Source organism: Lutra lutra, chromosome 3, assembly GCF_902655055.1.
Source record: "Lutra lutra chromosome 3, mLutLut1.2, whole genome shotgun sequence".
NCBI classification, from domain to species: domain Eukaryota; kingdom Metazoa; phylum Chordata; class Mammalia; order Carnivora; family Mustelidae; genus Lutra; species Lutra lutra.
Genome location: NC_062280.1, coordinates 41,487,587 through 41,505,676, shown reverse-complemented (window position 1 = coordinate 41,505,676; position 18,090 = coordinate 41,487,587). Strand labels below are relative to the sequence as shown.

Sequence of the window (18,090 nt, the reverse complement as noted above, 5' to 3'; positions counted from 1 at the left end):
AGGTTTTCTTAACAGCTTTATTGAGGTATAATTTACAGACCATCACACACCCATTCAGAGTATGAGTCAGTGATATTAGTAAACATACAGAGTTGTACAGCCATGAGCACAATCCAGAACATTCCATTTCTCCAAAAAGATTCCTTGTGCCCCTTTTGCCTTCCAAGCCCCAATAGCCACTTATCTATTTTCTGTCTCTCTAGACTTTTCTGGACATTTTAAGTAAATGGAAACCATGTAATATGCTCTCCGTCTTGTCTGACATCTTTCACTTAGAGTACCAGTTTTGAGGTTCGTCCATGACTTACAAATGTGTTCCTTTTTATCACTGACCATGTTCCACTGTATGGATGTGTCACAGTTTGTTTATTCATGCATTGCTTGACTGACATTTGAATTGTTTCTGGTTTAGGGATTTTATGAATAACTCTTATACACATTTGTGGACATGTGTTCAGTTCTCTCGGATAGATCTGCAGGACTGTAACTGCCGGATCACATGGCACATTTGTGTTTACCTTTATAAGAAACTGCCATTGTACTTTGCTGAGTGGCTGAGCCATTTACATCCGCACTCACAGTGTGCTGGCATTGCAGTTCCTTCGCATCCTTGCAGTGTTTGTACCCGTCCTGTTGATTATAGCCATGCTGGTGGGTATGAATTACTCTCATTGTGCGTTTAATGGATTTTCCTCATGCAGTGGTGGTGAATACTGTTGATATGTTTACTGTCAGAACTAGGGAGTTTAACAAGAAGTCAAAATTAATACACAGAAATCCATTGTATGTTTACTAGGAACAAAAAAAATGGGAAATGAAATTAGGAAAACATTTATAATAGCATAAGATATCATGAAGTACTTGGGGATAAGTTTAATGAAATATGTGCAGGACATATACATTGACAACAAGAAAATATCCCTGTGAAAAGTCAGAGAACATGTAAATAAGTGGAACGGTGCACCATGCTCTTGGATCAGAAAACACAACATTGTTAAGAGCTAAATTCTCCCAGAATCCATTTGTAGATTCAGTGCACCCTCACTCAGAATCCTAGAGGGGTGTGTGTCAGAGAGAAACTGACAAGCTGACTCACAAGGAAATGCAAAGAACTTAGAGTATCCTAACTGTTTGAGAGGAGAGGAAAATAAAGTGGGAAGAGTTACACTGATTTCAAGACTTACTCTAAAGCTGTAGGATTGAGACAGTGGGTCCTGACACAGGAGCAGGCGTCGAGTGGGGTCAGCAAGCTGCCTCGGCCTGCAGCATGTTTCTGTGTAGTCGCTGAGCTGACAATAGTTTTCACACTTTTAATGGCTCCTTTTCTGCAATAGAGATTATACGTGGTTTTTGAGCCTAAAATACTGACAGTGGTACTACATTGGGAATCCAGAAATAGGTGCAGATAAATAAAAGTCCCTTGACTTTCAACAGAAGTGCCAAGGTAGTCCCATGGGGAAAAGCAGTGTATTTCCAGCATAAGGTGCAGGACCAATTAGCTCTCCATAGAGGCAAAGATGAACCTCTCACTTTGCTTTACATCGTGTAAAATACTAATTCAGAATGGATCATAGACCTCAGTGTTAAAACCATTTCTGTAAAATTTCTAGGAGAGAACTTATGAGAAAAATCTTTGTTAGTTTTATCATAAGGAAAAGATTTTTTTTTTTAAGTTAGGACTCCAGCACAAACCATAAAAGGAAAAAACTAATAAATTGGGCAATATCAAAATTTAAAGCTTCTGTACTTCAAAGGGCATTTAAAAAGGCAAGCTGCAAACTGGGAGAAAAAAAAATTTGTGGCACATTTGACACAGATGTGCGCCCAGGTTATATAAAAAATAATAATAAAAGAAATACTTGTAAGAAGACAACCCAGCCCGAATGGGGAAGACACTTTACAGAAGAACACCTACCTATGGGTGACCCGTAAGCACAGGAGAGATGCTTAGTGTCATTAGCTATGAAACTGATTAGCCGTCCCAGTGGGACGCTTAGCGTTAAAGGAGCCACAAAACCAAGCTTTACCGAAGACGCACAGCAGCCCCCACGCGCTGCCGCTGTGAGTGCAAGATGCCAGTCGCTTTGGTGAAGAGCTAGCTTGCTTGTTAGGAATTTAAACATTCACTAACCCATCCCGGGTGCTTACCCAAGAAAAACGAAAGCATATTCTTACAGATACTCTCCGTAAATATTCATGATGAAAAGGGGGCTACAGTCCAAAAGTCCACACGCCAGTGGATGGGTGAGCAAATCGTGTTGCATCCTAACAACAGGATTGCCGGTCCTCAGCACGAGCTTCGAACTGCCACCCCCTGCAAAACCCAGGTGACTCTCAAACAGAGCGCAGAGCAGAGGCTGGACACAAAGGAGCACATACTCTCATGACTCCATTTATGTGAAATTTTCGGAACAGAAAACCTGTGCTTTGGTTACAGGGATGGAAGACTGGATAGCAAGGGGAGGTTGCCTGCAGAGCAGCATGAGGGAATTTTGGGGGGTGATGCAAATCCCATCTCGGGTTTGCTGGTGGTTGCTCAGTGTTTAGATCAGACTCCATGCACTTAGACAGGACGTGTTGTATTGCAACTTATACCTCAAATTGATTAAAAGCGTATAGTTTATTAAAATGAACAGTTTATCATCTTCCCGTGAAACAGGTCTCCCTTCTTTCACTCTTGCCCCCCTCCAAACCATTCTCCTTTTGGCAAGTGACTCAAAACCCAGAGTGCTCCTTCCCAAAAAGCCAGCATCTTCACGCCTACAAGCATAGCGCCCACTGCCCCTCATCCATTTAATAAGCATAAAAATCACCTGAGCTCTTTCACACAGAGGCAGTCTGCATGAATTTCAGTTACCAGGGCTCATTACATAACGTCAGCCAGCCGACAGCATGGTTCCATTTTTTTTTTTTTTTTAAGATTTTTTATTTATTTATCTGACAGACAGAGATCACAAGCAGGCAGAGAGGCAGGCAGAGAGAGAGAGAGAGGAGGAAGCAGGCTCCCCGCTGAGCAGAGAGCCCGATGCGGGGCTCAATCCCAGGACCCTGAGATCATGACCTGAGCCGAAGGCAGCGGCTTAACCCACTGAGCCACTCAGGCGCCCCGACAGCATGGTTCCAATGTCTGCTACACTGGACGCGAACAGAGTCATTGCAGAAGTGCAAACTTTGCCACTGGCTCTCCGTTCCGCAGGTCACTACTTAAATAGCAGGTGTGCATCAGTATCAGGGACCGATTACCTCCCTCTGAAGTGTCTGGTATTCATTTCAGTACAGCAGAGGGAATGGTCTGTCCCCTTTCTCCCATGGTAAGCCCATGTGATGTCTTGCTGTCACGGCTAAGCGAATTGCTTCCTGAAGGTGAAGGCGCAGCAAAGAAAGTCTGCAGAGGGCTAGAGGAAATCACTGGCTGTGGGAACATTGGCACTGCTGTCACTCGAGACACAACATACGCAGCCAGAGGACATGAAGGGATGTGAGGAAAGCGGTTGTGACAGAAAGGATGATGGTATCTGCGAAGAAGTGATGCCGCCAGGAGCCTTCCCATCGAAGGAGCCCCCTGCAGACCTTCCATGAGATTGAAAGCACAAAATACGAAATTCTGGAAGCAGAGCCAACCTAGAGGATGACGGTTCGCTCAGGGATAGAAAAGACGCTCACTCCAAATTGCGAGCTCCGCACCAAGAAGCAAGCCCTGTGTAAACGAGTCTTGATGTTTTTTACCAAAAGAAAAAAAAAAATTCTCAATGTTTCTAGTGCTTTAACTTGCAGTGTAAATATTAATTTTACTATTTTTAAAATTTCACTGTACACGTATAACTGGGGAGATTTAACTGTTGTGACACCAATGTCGAGAGGTCCGCGGACAGCGGCAGTGTTCTCACGGGGACTCCCCGGCCTTCTCGCGGCCCTGAGCTCCTGTGCGAGCTGAAGACTGCCAGTACTTGGGGGTTTTTTGTTTTGTCGCTCATTGTAGCTTTCCTAATGAACACAGTAGAGCATCTCTCTTTAGTTGTTCCGGTGCACTAACCAGCTTCTTTTTATTTGTAGCTGAGAACAGCTGTTTGAGACCTATCGGCAGAAATGGGAAGCTTCTTTGTCCAGGTAAATCTTCATGGTAGCCTCCAAAAACGGATACTCTCACACCATCGATCTTTCTTACTCAAATGATGGCTTCCAGCACCTAATATCCTTCAGTCGCCTTAGAAACTAACTTGCTGGACTTACTGTCATCCCAGGGCAGCCTTCATGTATTACGGAAAATCATAACCAGAAATTCAAACCCTTCTGTTTGAAAGGAAAACACCTTTTCTGATGAGCCGATTTTCATTTTAGGCAGTTGTTTCGATCGAGTTACGTCTTTCTAGATTCACTGTCAGAGTGTTTGCGCTGCTCATGTTATTGTGATAACAGCCGCAGAATAGACTCTGTTCTCACCTCTGTGACACCTCCTGTCATTAGACTTAGTTAACTGATGGTCACCACAGCAGCTTTGAGTGTGCAGGAGGCGGGTCCACTGCTCATGAATCAATTCGCAATATCTAGCTTTTTTTTTTTTTTTTAAAGATTTTATTTTTATTTATTTGTCAGAGAGAGAGAGGGAGAGAGAGCGAGCACAGGCAGACAGAATGGCAGGCAGAGGCAGAGGGAGAAGCAGGCTCCCCGCCGAGCAAGGAGCCGGATGCGGGACTGGATCCCAGGACGCTGGGATCATGACCTGAGCCGAAGGCAGCTGCTTAACCAACTGAGCTACCCAGGCGTCCCAACAATATCTAGCTTTTAATCCATGCAAACAGTGGCTCTTTGATGTTTATTAAGTATGAATCTCGAACCTTCGTAGCCGCCTCTTATTCCTTAGCCTTGTTGTACAGAGAGGAAGAATATATTCTAGAGTGTGGAAATGGAAAATCAAACAGAGCCGTAATGCCGGTCATCTTTTTGCATGGAGTGCGTCTCCTGTTCCTTCTTTCTTGACGTTCTTGATTTTCAAAGGAAGGCTGACTTCAGTGGATTATTTTGTGTACATTTTCAGTATATTCCTAGAGGTAGGAATTAATAACATTCATCCTGTTCTCCAAATTCTTTGTAGTGCCAGACAGTTACACTTTGAAGGAAGCGGAACTGAAGATGGGGAGTTCCCTGGGACTGTGTCCTGGAAAAGCACCAACCTCATCTCAGGTAATGGGGGGTCACCTGACAGACTGAAAGCAACCTTCCCAGAATCAGAAGTCCTTAATCTCATAATTCTCACCTTAACTACTGCACCAGTAATCATTTTCCTTAGAAGTTTTTTTTCTTTCTTAAATGACACCTTGTATGTTAGGCATACAAAGAACCATCTAGTCCTTTGTGTTTAAATCAAAAATACTAGTGTCAGAGCATACTCATAAGGTTCTTTTCCTGTGAGAATTTTGTGGTTAAGGGGGACCTTTAAAATTGAGTGGCCACCCTGTTTGAACCACCCTGTTTCATAAATTCTAAAAAGCACCCCTTTTCACCGCATTTTGCCATCTGCGAAGCTGGCGTCCCTCTTCATCTGTGGCATCTGTGACTGCAGCTGGCACGGTTTCTCTCTCAGTGGCACGGAAAGTAATGAGAAACAACTAGCGGCATCTTAAAGTTAGTGCAATAGAGTATACTGATTCTGGACTGAATTACTCTCTGCCTTTGTTTTTAATCAGTCCTCGTTTTCTGTATAAAGTATTAGGTCAACCTCTGCCAGAAGCCCAAGCCCTGCCTATTTAATAAAGTTTCGTTACCATCCAAAAGTCACGGTGTCCTTCCTGGTAAGACTCTGTTTCAAGGGAAGCTGGACTCCTGTCAGCATCCCTGTGGTTCCTGGATCCGCTTCATTAGTTTCCCAGCTACCTCCTCTCTAATCTGTTCTTCCCCTGAACTTGACCGCGTAGGAGTGCATGACAAGCTGATAGGAAAACATGACAGGTGAGATGGAGTTCGAAAGGAAAGGGAGGGTTGTCGGGAGCTGAGCTCACACGCTTGTGAGCTTGTGAACGTCAGATTCGCTGGACAGAAAATAAGATCACAGCCAAATGACCCAGAGCAAAAACCCAGTTTGTGCTCACAGCCTGTAGCAGATCCCTTTGAGGAATGACCAAGAAAGAAACAAAGATCACAGTGGAATAAATAATATCTGTGAGAGAAGAACAATGATGTAACACCTGTGCGAGTGAGAACACTGGCCTGAAGCATCTTACATTTCTGGGTCATCAGAATTGTTTAAGTTGCAACATTAAATTAACCAGCGTCTTTGTTTTTTTATGATAGATGTTTATTAAAATTTCATGGACCATTGGCTTTTCTTTTTTGGAAGCAGGTAATACATTTGTAGAATTTTAAAATTTAGATTAAATTGCATTCATTGATCTTAGCTGTTCCTGTTTTTCACTGTGGGAAGTGATGTTCAGCCTGGTACAGAGATGGAGATCATAGTAGAAGAAACAATGTCTGTGGGAGATGTAAGTAATTTTACTTTTTCCTGGTGTGGGGAGAGATCTGTGGGCATTTGGTATGGGGAGCCATGGTAACCCTGTTCGGATTTTGGGGTCCTAAGGCTAGGGTTCCCACAATATACTTTAGAGAATTCTGTCCATTCACTAAAAGTAGTTTGGGGAACTTGAACAAACCCAAATTTTTAAAATAAGATTATTATCTTTTTCTTTTCTGGTTATCGGTGATACTTACAGAAATTTGGGTTCTGTAGAAATGGATTAAAAGGAAAAATAAAAACCTCTCATTATCCTGTATCCTGCTAATATTAACATTTTGCCATATCTCCTACTGGTGTTTTTAGGTTATATAAGTGCATAATCACCCACCTGGGCACAAATGTGTGTGTGTGTGTGTGTCTGTGAGCACACGTGCGTATGGGGTAACAGTTATGTTAGTGTCACAGATAACTACAACTTTCAGTGTTGGAAAATGGAGAGACACAGTGGTATAGTTGAGTAGAGCTGTACTTCTGAATTTGAATCAGAAGAGGCAGAATGAACTTGGTTGTTTGCTTTTAAAATTTTTTCTAGCTCTGCCCCCTGAAACAGCTCAGACACAGTGACCAACCTGGTGGGAGCAAGCACCCCAGCACCCAGATTGTGGTTGTGGTTATTAAATACCGTTTCCTACTGGAAGGAATCAGGGCTTCTTGGAGTGGCGGCTGAGTCTGTATCTAGGTCAGGAACAGGTCAGTGAGCCTGGAACATTTTGTCCTGACAGAAGCAGTAAAGCCAGCAAAGATTGCGGGGATCCACAGAGAAAGCCAGGAGCCAACTTGAAGAGGCTTTTGCACGAGTTCATAAATGATCCTAAAAAGACCATAGTCATTGGTTACACAGAGTGAATGCTGGGTAACCGAAAGGAGAGGGTCAAGCATTTATCCTGTCTTTCTTTTGGAAGCTCTATTGCAGGTATAGGTAATGAGAAGGTGTTTTTATAGATATATATCAGCTGATAAATGAGAGAGTTTTACGCTGTCAGCTATTTTAACTCCTAATGAATTAATGGGTCTGAACAATGATCCTGAAAGACTGCTAACTATCCGAAAAGAGTAACCATTGCCAACACAAAACAAGGCTCAGTGGACCTGAGCTCCCAAGTCTGAGGATCAGTTTCTAAGAAGCATAGGGGACAGGGGCGCCTGGGTGGCTCAGTGGGTTAAGCCTCTGCCTTCAGCTCAGGTCATGATCTCGGGGTCCTGGGATCGAGTCCCACGTCGGGCTCTCTGCTCAGCAGGGAGCCCGCTTCCTCCTCTCTCTCTGCCTGCCTCTCTGCCTACTTGTGATCTCTATCTGTCAAATAAATAAATAAAATCTTTAAAAAAAAAAAAAAAAAGAAGAAGAAACAGAGGGGACGTGTCACCACAGCACAGGCCACCGTCTGCATGGTCCTGAAGGGACTCAGGAGACAGGAGGAGCGGGTGCGGTGTGTGCACTTCATTCGGCTCTTGTTACAAACCAGGAAAACCTTAGTTACAGTGTAAGAGAACTGAGGGACTGTGGGGGCCCAGCTGGTTCAGTCGGTAGGGCGTGTGACTTGATACGGAGTTGTGAATTCGAGCACCATGTCCGGCATAGAGATTACTTTAAAAGAAAAAAAGGAATGTGACCACCAACTGGGTATTTGTTATCAAGGATTTCTTGAGTTTTTCATAATTGTTTGAGGCTTATGTTTTTTAAAAAAATGTTCATCTTTTAGAGATGAGTATTAACTATTAATAAATGATGTGCTAGCTGACATTCTTGCCTCAGAGGCCCTGGAGGGCAGGACAGGAAATGGGTGAGGCTGTGGCGCACGAGACAGGCTGCGGCAGTCATGGAGGTTGGGTGATGGGTGCCGACGGCTCACATTTACCGCCCTCTCTGCACGTGTTTGCAATTGTCCACGGCAAAACATTTTTTTTAAGTATTTTTTTTTACTTGTTACCTGCCATAAATATTTTTAGTTTTTCATTTAGCTTTTAACTTTTTGGTGCTATTCATGTCAGAGAAAGGAGGCCGCAGAACTTTTCAGAGGAGTGATGTGTGTGTGTGTCTGTCTGTCTGTCTGCTCTGAAGCCCAGTGTGGGCACACTCACTCCCCTCCATGTGGCTGGGTCCCAGGAGCAGTTCTCAGTTGTCCTCTTCCCGCTCTCTGTGGCCTCTGAGGCGATCGGTGCCTCTCTGAGCCTAGAAACGCTTCTGTCACTTGGCTTAGGAGGACCACAGCTCCTCCCGGTCTCCCCCCGCCGCACAGCCCGCCCCCCCCCACAGTTTGCTCTGCGCTCTTCTCTCCCGTAGACTGGACCTCGGCCTGGCGCTCTGCTTGTGGGACCTACTTGGTTGTCTGATAGCCGTCCCCCTGCTATGTGACCCCTGTCCTCTCTCACACGCACCTCCGTTTCCCTCCTTGTCAGTCGGTGGTGGCACCTCCATTCCTCTGCTTGCTCAGGCCAGAACACCTGGGGGTCACCCTCAGTGCTTTTGTATTTCACATCCAGGTTTTCATGAAATCCTTTTGGTTCTCCCATCATGATTTGTCTAGGATCTGACCACATCTCATTCCCTCCACTGCTACACCCTGGGCACCTCTCCTCCGGGTTATTCTAGCAGCTTCCCGATGGATCTTTTTCTTTCCAGCCTGCATTTCCCCAGGGTCTATTCTTACAGAGACGTTGAGCGGTCCCTTCCCTGTGCTCCCAGGCCTCCTGTGCTTCCCTGGGTCTCTCAGAGGCCCTGAGTGCTTGCCCCGCTGGGCCACGTCGGCCTCCGCGCTCTGGTCCCAGAGCACAGCTGAGGTGAACATTCGCTTTTCTTAAGTTGCAGAAACTGGGTGCGGCTGCCACCGTGCTCCCAGTCCCCGTGTCTTACTGGATTGTGCTCTCACTGCCATCCTTCTCTAAATAATCTTTGGGTATATTTTAAAGTCTCTTTTACTCTTAATCATACAAGTAATGCTGGGCTTATTCTTTAAACCCCATTGGGGGTAGCGTATGGATAAAAGTCCTTGGCCACAGCCTACCCTAGCGCCCAGCCGGACGTCTCCGTGGTCTTGGCACGGCGTGACCTGACCACCCCAGCGAGTGCGAGTCCTTCCAGACCGTTGATGCGCTCACACCGGCACAGGGACAGATGAGCTGGACTTGTTCGTACGGTTTCTTTTAAATCATAAATGGGATCACGCCGCATGTATGACACTAGAACTTTGTTTCCCTTTGAATTTGTGAAGGTCTTTTAAAACCAGTATGTATAAGTCTATTTTTTCCTTTTTTCTAAGACCTCTTGTAGTTTATTTAAGAGTTCCTGTTCGTGGACATTTTAATCCTTTGCTCTTTTTCTAATTCCAAGCAGTACAGTAGTAATCCTCCTTATTCTTGCTTCCTTCTCTACTAGCATAGTATAATTCAAGTTTTATTTACTCTCGCTGTGAATTTATAGGCAGGCAAAAGAGTAGGTTTTTCCCCCAAGGAAGTTGGGAGTTTCTGATTTTTATTACTGTTATTTAAACTTGTCACACCGCCTGCATGGATCTCTTCCTGTGAGTTCATAGATGACCAGTTGTATCTCTTGGGTGCTCTGTAAAGGCTGATCTTTTATAGGATTCAGGGTTCAATGTGTATCTATGAAATCGGCCTAATCAGTCATATCCAGCCCAGAACCCAGCGCTGGTCCTCACGAGCAGGCGCTCATGCTGCGGGCCTGCTCGGGGGTGAGCAGAGTCTAAGCCTCAGATACAGACACCAGCAACTTTTTCCCCTCCTGGCCGGCCCCACCTAGCTCTTAGGAAGCAGAGCTCCCTTAAGTCATCTGAGCTGTACATATCCTCATCCCTCCAGGAATTACTAAATATAATAAGACAGACATGCCCAGGGTCCAACAGGGGCGTCTTTCCCAGTGCTGTATCTCAGATACAGAGAACTGAATGTGGTTTTTCTCTCTTTTTGAACAGTGTTTAAAGCTCATGCTGGAGAAGTCTGGCCTGCCAGGTAAGTTTCAGACCATGACAAAGTCACTTATCTGTGTCCTCATAGTAAGTCATCTGTAAGCCTGATGACAGCCCCTCAGACATGCTTTCCTCCAGCTTTGTCATGCACGTAGTGCCTTCTCCTGGCTTCGCTGTTCAAGCTAACAGAAAGCCAGCTGTGGCTTAGCCGCTGCGAGGACAGAGAAGCTTGACAGGCTCCAGCACAGGCCCAGAAGAGCAAAGCCAGGATTTATGCCCTCTGGACTCACCCAGGCCCTTCACTGATTTTTTTTCTTTTTAACCTCATTGATTCAGAGTTTCAGTGCCTTGTGTTTCGTGCCAGTATTTTTGTGGTGTACATTAGGGAATGTAATATGAATGAAAAAAATAAATCCAGGGTATCTTTGAAGTAGCTCCCCGGGGGGGTCATGCAAGAGGGCTCCCGGGGCATCCCGTTGCTCTTGTTAGGGCGTTGGCCTTCCTCAGACCTGCTAAGGAGAAACCTCTGGCACCCTAACCAGAAGGGAGGTTCTGGGCCCTGCGGCCCCCTTCTAGGAGCTGACGGGCCTCCATGCAGGGACCAGCACCCATCCCATCTCACAGATGACAAGACGGAGGCTGAGAATGGTTAAGGGTTTACCCAGAGTCATACGGCGAGTAGCTAGGACTCTCTGCTTTCAGAACCCACGTTCTTCCTTCCACATTATGGTGCAAAGAAGGAATGGTGTTCACTTTTAACCTATTGGGGTTTGTTTGATTTTTTAAACACAGAGGGGCGCCTGGGTGGCTCAGTTGGCTAAAGCGTCTGCCGTCAGCTCAGGTTGTGATCTCAGGGTCCTGGGATCAAGCCTCAAGTTGGGCTCCCTGCTCAGCGGGGAGTCTGCTCCTCCTTCTCCCACTGCTTCTCCCCCACTTGTGCTGCTCCCTCTCAAATAAATAAAATCTTGAAGAAAAAACACACTTAGATTAAGTACAATTCTTACTATATTTAAAACTAGAACTAATGGTAGGAGAGGATCTGCAAGAACAGTATGGTAAGAATTAAAGACCTGTGGCATCTGGAGGTTCAGTATTAGATCTGTGTTTACTCCTTGGGCTGTAGCTTCTGGTGGGTGGGATGGCTGACTGTTTCTAAAACATTGCTTTTTTTTTTTTTTACTTTTTTTTTTTTTAATCAGAATTTCCAACTTTTACTCTATTCAGCTTCCCTCTCTGCCTCAAAAAATTTCCCGTTTCATCAGTAGAGCAAGCATATTGAGAGAAATCTAATTAAAAACTATTTAACATTAATAAATTCTTGTTTATACCAACTTCATTAAAATGCTATTTCAGAAACATTGGTTTTTGTTAGATTAACCAGAACAGTTTGGTCGTACACATTATCAGTTGGTAAGAGATATTGGCCTATACTCTCAACCAAAACCATGAAATAAAACAACTTCATAATGATTTTAGAAGAGAGTCTGTACCTAGATGGACAGTATCTGTATTCGTGTGTGATGAGTGCACGAGTAACTGATAAAAGTAGGACATCGGTGCCGTGTGACGGTAGCAAGGGTTAATCTGTTTGCAAGTATGCGGATCTTGGTGGAATAGAGAGGAAATTAACCAAATGGAAGGAATTGCTTTATTTTTCTCCTGCCTGGAAGAGAGAATTTAGAAGCCCGTTGAGGGTCATTACTGACAAACTCTTAAAATACACTCTTAGTTTTTTAATGCTGATTTTGATTCCTTCACAGGAGACACGTGGCATTTACGAAAAATGGATTGGTGTTATGAAGCTGGAGAGCCTTTATGTGAAGAAGTAAGATTATTGTTACACGTTTTATTCCTAGAAAGGATTGTGTTTGTGTTCCGTACAGGATACTCACCCTCACCCCCCTGGCGTATACATTCTAGAGAAAACTTTCATTATTTTAGGCTACAAAAATCTGTACCTGGTCTCCGTCTACTTCCTTACTGTATGTAGGTCTTTGCTAAAGTCAGAGGGAAGGTCTCAGCCTAGTGGGAACGTTTCTAACATCTGTGCTGAGTGCTCTTTTGACTTAAGAGAGTATGTCCCTAGAAATAGTAGGTCCTCGTGAGAAAGCAGAGGACTTCCAAGAACAGAAGACATTTGTGAAACAATGTGAAGATACAGTCTGAATTTTGAAACCTGAATATTTTAATCTCTGTTTCTCTGTAAGTTAATGACGGCAGAATTCATCTTACCAGCCAGTCACTCAGGCTCTGATCGAAGCTGCATCTCTAGATCCAACCAAACTCTCTGGGTAGTCTTGGGAACAATTTTATTACAAGATAGTCGGACTCTAGTTAACCATCTTATTACTGACCTAGATAGCGTCGCACCTGCCGGTCAAACCCGTGGCCTTAGAGGTAGTCCCAAGAGGAAGCTCAGGGAGAAGCAAGCTTAGGTACTTGGGATCAGCCGTGCTCCCCCAAGTCCTGCTGTGCCTGCCGTACAGTGACAGCTGGTGGCCTCACGCGTCAGCAGACGGGTGATGAGGCAGGTGGCCTGGGCCTTCCCCCGGGGCGCTCTACTGCCTGGGGCCGAGGGAGTGAGCGCAGAGAGGGGCCTCTGAGGCTCGGCCAGGAAGCTGACTGCCCAGACGCGGACCTCAGACCATCCGCAGGACATGCGGTTTGGGGGTCAGAGAGTGTGTCTAGTTGTGTGGTTTCTGCATTTTCTTCTCTCTTAATTCCCAAATCGCTATCAAATAAGTCACCTAAAAGCAAACTTATTACACCTCTGCAGAGATGCTGTGTTTCCCGACCTTGTGTTTTTGGCCCACAGCGCTGCTTCATCTTTGCTCTCGGCATTTCCACTCCTCCCTGGCCCTTCCCACGGCTGGCCGTTGGGCCAAGCTGTTTTCGTCTTTTCTTTTCTGTACTCTTCCCTAAATTACAGCAAGTGGCTGCCCCGAGTCAGGTGTTCCCCACTCCAGTGTATCATGCATGTAGCAGCTGGACTGGTCTTTAAAAAACCCCTTCTCGTGCCTGGGTGGCTCCGTCAGTAAGCGGCTGCCTTCGGCTCAGGTCCCCCGCATCGAGCTCCCTGCTCAGCAGGAAGCCTGCTTCTCCCTCTCCCACTGCTTGTGTTCCCTCTCTCGCTGTGTCTCTCTGTCTGTGTCAAATAAATAAATAAAATCTTAAAAAAAAAACCTTCTCAGAAAACTTGAGCAGCTTTTTTTCAAAGCAGCTAAAAATTCCTTAACATCTAGTTCACAGCCCTTCCATCTGTGACCTTCCGATCCAGCTTCCTGTCCTGTTACTCTCCAGCTGGTGCTCTAGTCTGTCTCATCTCCTAAGCTCTTCCCCTTATTCTGGACTTGACCTTAACCCTGCTCTTCTTTTCGTGAGAATTCCTTCTCATTTCCTCTAGCTTTCCATAACCAGCCCAGCCTTCGGGCCTAACTGGTATTTCATCCTCTGCAGCTCAGTCTTCCCTGTCTCATCCCATCCGTCCCCTCTGCCCACAGCCTTTATGATACTTCCGGTCCATCCCCTGTGATTTAATGCAGAAGGAGATACTACTTATAGTCTTAGTGTCTTTCCTGCCTCCTCGATGCCTGCTTTATTGTTTCTTTCTTTCTTGAAAGGGTTATAGAGTCATAGGATTCCAAGAAAAGATCCAGAGGTCTTGTTTGCTCCTGTCAGAAGTCATAAAGGAATTTCTGTTTCCCCAGGATGCAGCCCTGAGAGAAGTTGCGATACGTTCTGGAGATACTTTGCTTTTAATTGAAGGAAAACTTCCTCCTCCGGTAAGGTCTTGCTTCTGAATTGACATTTTGTAAGAACAGTTACTGCTTTCTGGTAACTGAGATGATGTTTCTCATTGTGGGGAGACACAGCCAGGCATGAAGAGAATGCTGGGATTTGGGGTAAGTGCTCTCTTCAGACAGCTGCTGTGTTTTACGTCTTCATAGAGTTCCCTCTTGCAAAATCAGTCATATAAACCAGTTTATTTCCTGCTTTTCATATTTTAGTCCTTAACCTGACTGCAGAATCCAAAACCAGTCATTGTATCCAGGATGTGACTTACCAGTTTAATTCACACACCCCCCGTGAGAAATTTAGCTTGTTGTAAATGTCTTGTTTTTATACCTAATACTTAAATAGAAACCGTCCTCAGGATTGTTCCAAAGTCAAAATGAACAGGTCATAAGGTATGAACTTTTTTAAGACTGGAAGCTCGCTCTGTGTTTGCCACATTGTTTTCCCAGAAAGCCACACCAAACTGGTAGCCCCGTAGCTGCGGACAAGAACACTCATTTCACTGCTCTGAAATAAACACCGCAGATTGCTGCTACCTAAGACCATTCTTTATTAAGTTCTTTTTAAGGTGGACACATGTAAAGATGGAAGTTAAAAAATGACCCCAGATTCTAGCACTTAGATAACCACTGGCTTATGATTAGGAAACTCAAAAGACGTGGCAGGCTATAAAATGAAGAGAGCTTTTCCCATTTTTTTCTCTCCAGAAAGAGTCACAGTTAACTTACTTTCCCTTGCATATCCTTCCCAGAAAACAGTTATGCCTGTTTGTGTGCAGAATGTAAATATGTGCATATCCCTTTTAAAGTTCACCCAAAGGGAATCGTATTCTATACCTTGTTTGACAAACATCTTTGTTCGTTTTTATTCACTTCCTCTATCTCGAGGATCTCCTCATACCCGCACACACACGGACGTTTCTGCATCACTTCGTGAATTATATTTTATTCCGTGATCTTTAAAGTTAACTTTTTAGTTGGTAATATTCATAATACAAGATTTGAAGTGTATGAAAGCCTGGGCCAGGAGAAGTAAGTCTCCCTCGGCCACTCAGGTCCTCCCTCTGTAGGCAGCCCGTTTCCACTGGATCCTTTCAGAAGTCTGTACTTGGTAATGCATACATGTTTGTGTGTGTGTGTGTGTGTGTGTGTGTGTGTGTACACAGCACATGTGTTTGCACACATGCATTTTTTTTCTTACACAGAAGATTATTTGCTAGACAACCTACTTTGTACCTCGCTTTTTTCATTAATATTTTATGTCCATGTGTATGTTGTGTTCGTACACATCCAGCTGTTTCCCTCTGTTCGGTGGCTGTGGAATATTCCATTGTACGTAGATACCATAATTTATTCAGCCAGTGTCTTCAAGGATTTAGGTAGCTTCCAGTCTTGATACAAACAACAATGCCCAAAATATCATATATATGCCATTTGGCGTGTATATATCTCTAGGATAAGTTCTAGAGCTGAAATCAGTTTGTCAAAAGTCCCGGCCTCCCCTAATATAACTGGTCTAGAGAGACTTGGAAGCTGGTTCATGGTTTTTGCTACCGGAAATGGTGTGTATCTATAGGGGGGAGCGGCTAGTAGATCAGGTTTATTTCATGAAGTTTCTTTACAGGAATCCAACTTGGAGCAATAGGTTCTTGCTTCTTTAGAAAGTTCCTGTAGCAATTTTAATGACTGAAAACTGCTTCTAAGTGGAGCGTCATGCTGGTGGTGCCCTTAGCAGGCCTGAAAATACTCGTATCGTTTGTTCTGTCTAGTGCTTTGGTATTCGTTTAGACTTTTCTTTGATTGTAGTAAGATCCTACAAGTTAAGTGTATTTACAAAGATGCTTCTAAGCAAAGAACACTGAGTCCCCATAGTCCCAAAGACTAATTTTTATGATCTGAAACTTTTGATTGTAAAAACAATTAACAGGTATAGTATATGGCAGTTAATATACCCAAAAGGAAAAATAATAAACTAAGGAACATTTGTTGTTCTCAAGATACGTCTCTGTGTGTGTGGAAGTAGAAACATAGTTAATCCATGTACCTCACTGCGGTTGGCAATGCTCCATTCTTCAGGGTTTCCTGAGGGTTCCCGTCTGGTTGTACCAGCCTGGGGGGCCCACGCATCACTGGAAGAGTCCGTTCCGGATGAACAGCACCCCTTCCCCAGGTGGGGTCTGCAGACCTGCTTCCACCCACGGTGAGAATAGAACTGTAGCCACCAGCATGTCCTCCCGAGAGTACAGTGACTGCTTCTGCTCTGGGAGGCAGATGGAGTTTGTATCTTAAATGTAAGGTTGACAAATCAAAACCTATTCATTCTGTAGAAGAACCCCATCCTGTTTTTATCCAGTGTTCTGCAGCCTGTCAAGTGCCGTCTGTTACTGTCTTCATTATTCTGGCAACACATTAGAATTTGTCCACATCATCTTGCAAGATCCTCCCGCGGCGTACCCTCCCCAACCCCCCCATCACAGACTCGGGTACTGAGCCTGATAGTAGACGCGGGTCCCTGGCGGGGGCTGTGCACAGTCCACACCCCGCCCCTGCTTCCTTCTACTGCCACACCCCAGGGGCAGCTGCCGGGGTGCTTCGCCTCGTCTCTGACTTCTGAGGAGACACACAGGATTCAAACGTGCTGTTTTAGTCTTAGTTGCTTCTCCACAGACAGAATTCCGCACACACATCAGGATGAACAAGAAGTCACTAGCAGTGAGTCTCACTTGCCATTTGTAAAAAGTAGATTTGTGCTTCATTATAAAGAAAACACAGGGCGCCCGGGTGGCTCAATCAGTTAAGCCTCTGCCTTTAGCTCAGGACATAGTCGCAGGGTCCTGGGATCCTGAGATCCCCCATTGAGCTCTCTGCTCAGCAGGGAGCCTGCTTCTCCCTCTCTCTCTCTCTGCCTGCCATTCCCCCTGCTTGTGCTCGCTCACTCTAATAAATAAAATCTTAAAAAAACACACACACACACACAAATTAATTTCCTTTGTAACTAAAGAGAATATAGTAGGACCAACTCTTTATATTTTTTCTTTTTTTTTTTTTTAAGATTTTATTTATTTATTTGACAGACAGAGATCACAAGCAGGCAGAGAGGGAGGCAGAGAGAGAGGAGGAAGCAGGCTCCCCGCTGAGCAGAGAGCCTGATGCGGGGCTTGATCCCAGAACCCCGGGATCATGACCTGAGCTGAAGGCAGAGGCTTTAACCCACTGAGCCACCCAGGCGCCCCATGATTTTTCTTTTTATTAGGTTTTCCTTATTTAGCCTTTAGTGCCTTGGAGTATTACACACTTAATATTTCTTTTTACCTTTTAAGCCTCAGTACTGAGATCAATGTAAGTGAGTCACATTTTTATCTCCTTACTGCGAAGTTAGGGTTATACGTATAGAGCAATAAAATACTTCATACCGAATTACCTATGAAATTGGCATTAAGTTTTCTTGTTTGGGTTACATTAGGTAGGTACTAACTCTAAAAATGTTCGGGTAATAGAATAATAATTACATATAGAACTGGATACAACCTTAACCTTAAAAAGCTGTGTCTTTCTCCATAAAAGTAAAGGAAACAGTTCATTTTTTGATAGTCCTTCTAGATCACAACATCTGGGAAATAGTTTTTCATTCCTGAGTTTCCTAAAAGTATCTTCCTAGTGGTGCCAGCTCACGGTGTCCTTAAGACAGAAGAATGACGCAGGAAGAGAGCTCTTTCATTTGACCTACTTAATCAGACGTCTTAGTGTGTATTAGCAGTGTGCCCAGCAATCAACAGAGCAGATATGAGTGAAGTTATTCCAAATTTTAAATTTAGTTACCACCATTTATATCTAGAACTTCAGATAAGAGAACATTTTGTTT

At 44.5% G+C, this 18,090-nt stretch overlaps 1 protein-coding gene across 11 annotated transcripts in view; it reads left to right on the top strand.

Moving 5' to 3' along the window:
• USP40 (ubiquitin specific peptidase 40) overlaps positions 1 to 18,090 on the top strand; it is a 77,511-nt gene that overhangs the window by 46,840 nt on the left and 12,581 nt on the right. For 9 of the 11 annotated variants that reach the window (XM_047721405.1, XM_047721401.1, XM_047721404.1 and 6 more), the window contains 7 exons: positions 4,054 to 4,107; positions 5,093 to 5,181; positions 6,393 to 6,479; positions 10,441 to 10,477; positions 12,195 to 12,259; positions 14,142 to 14,216; positions 16,305 to 16,428. In XM_047721405.1, coding sequence (XP_047577361.1) covers positions 4,054 to 4,107; positions 5,093 to 5,181; positions 6,393 to 6,479; positions 10,441 to 10,477; positions 12,195 to 12,259; positions 14,142 to 14,216; positions 16,305 to 16,428 — 531 coding nt within the window. Of the gene's footprint in view, positions 1 to 4,053; positions 4,108 to 5,092; positions 5,182 to 6,392; positions 6,480 to 10,440; positions 10,478 to 12,194; positions 12,260 to 14,141; positions 14,217 to 16,304; positions 16,429 to 18,090 lie in introns of those variants that run through there. The other 2 variants (XM_047721402.1, XM_047721412.1) reach the window with 2 other exon arrangements.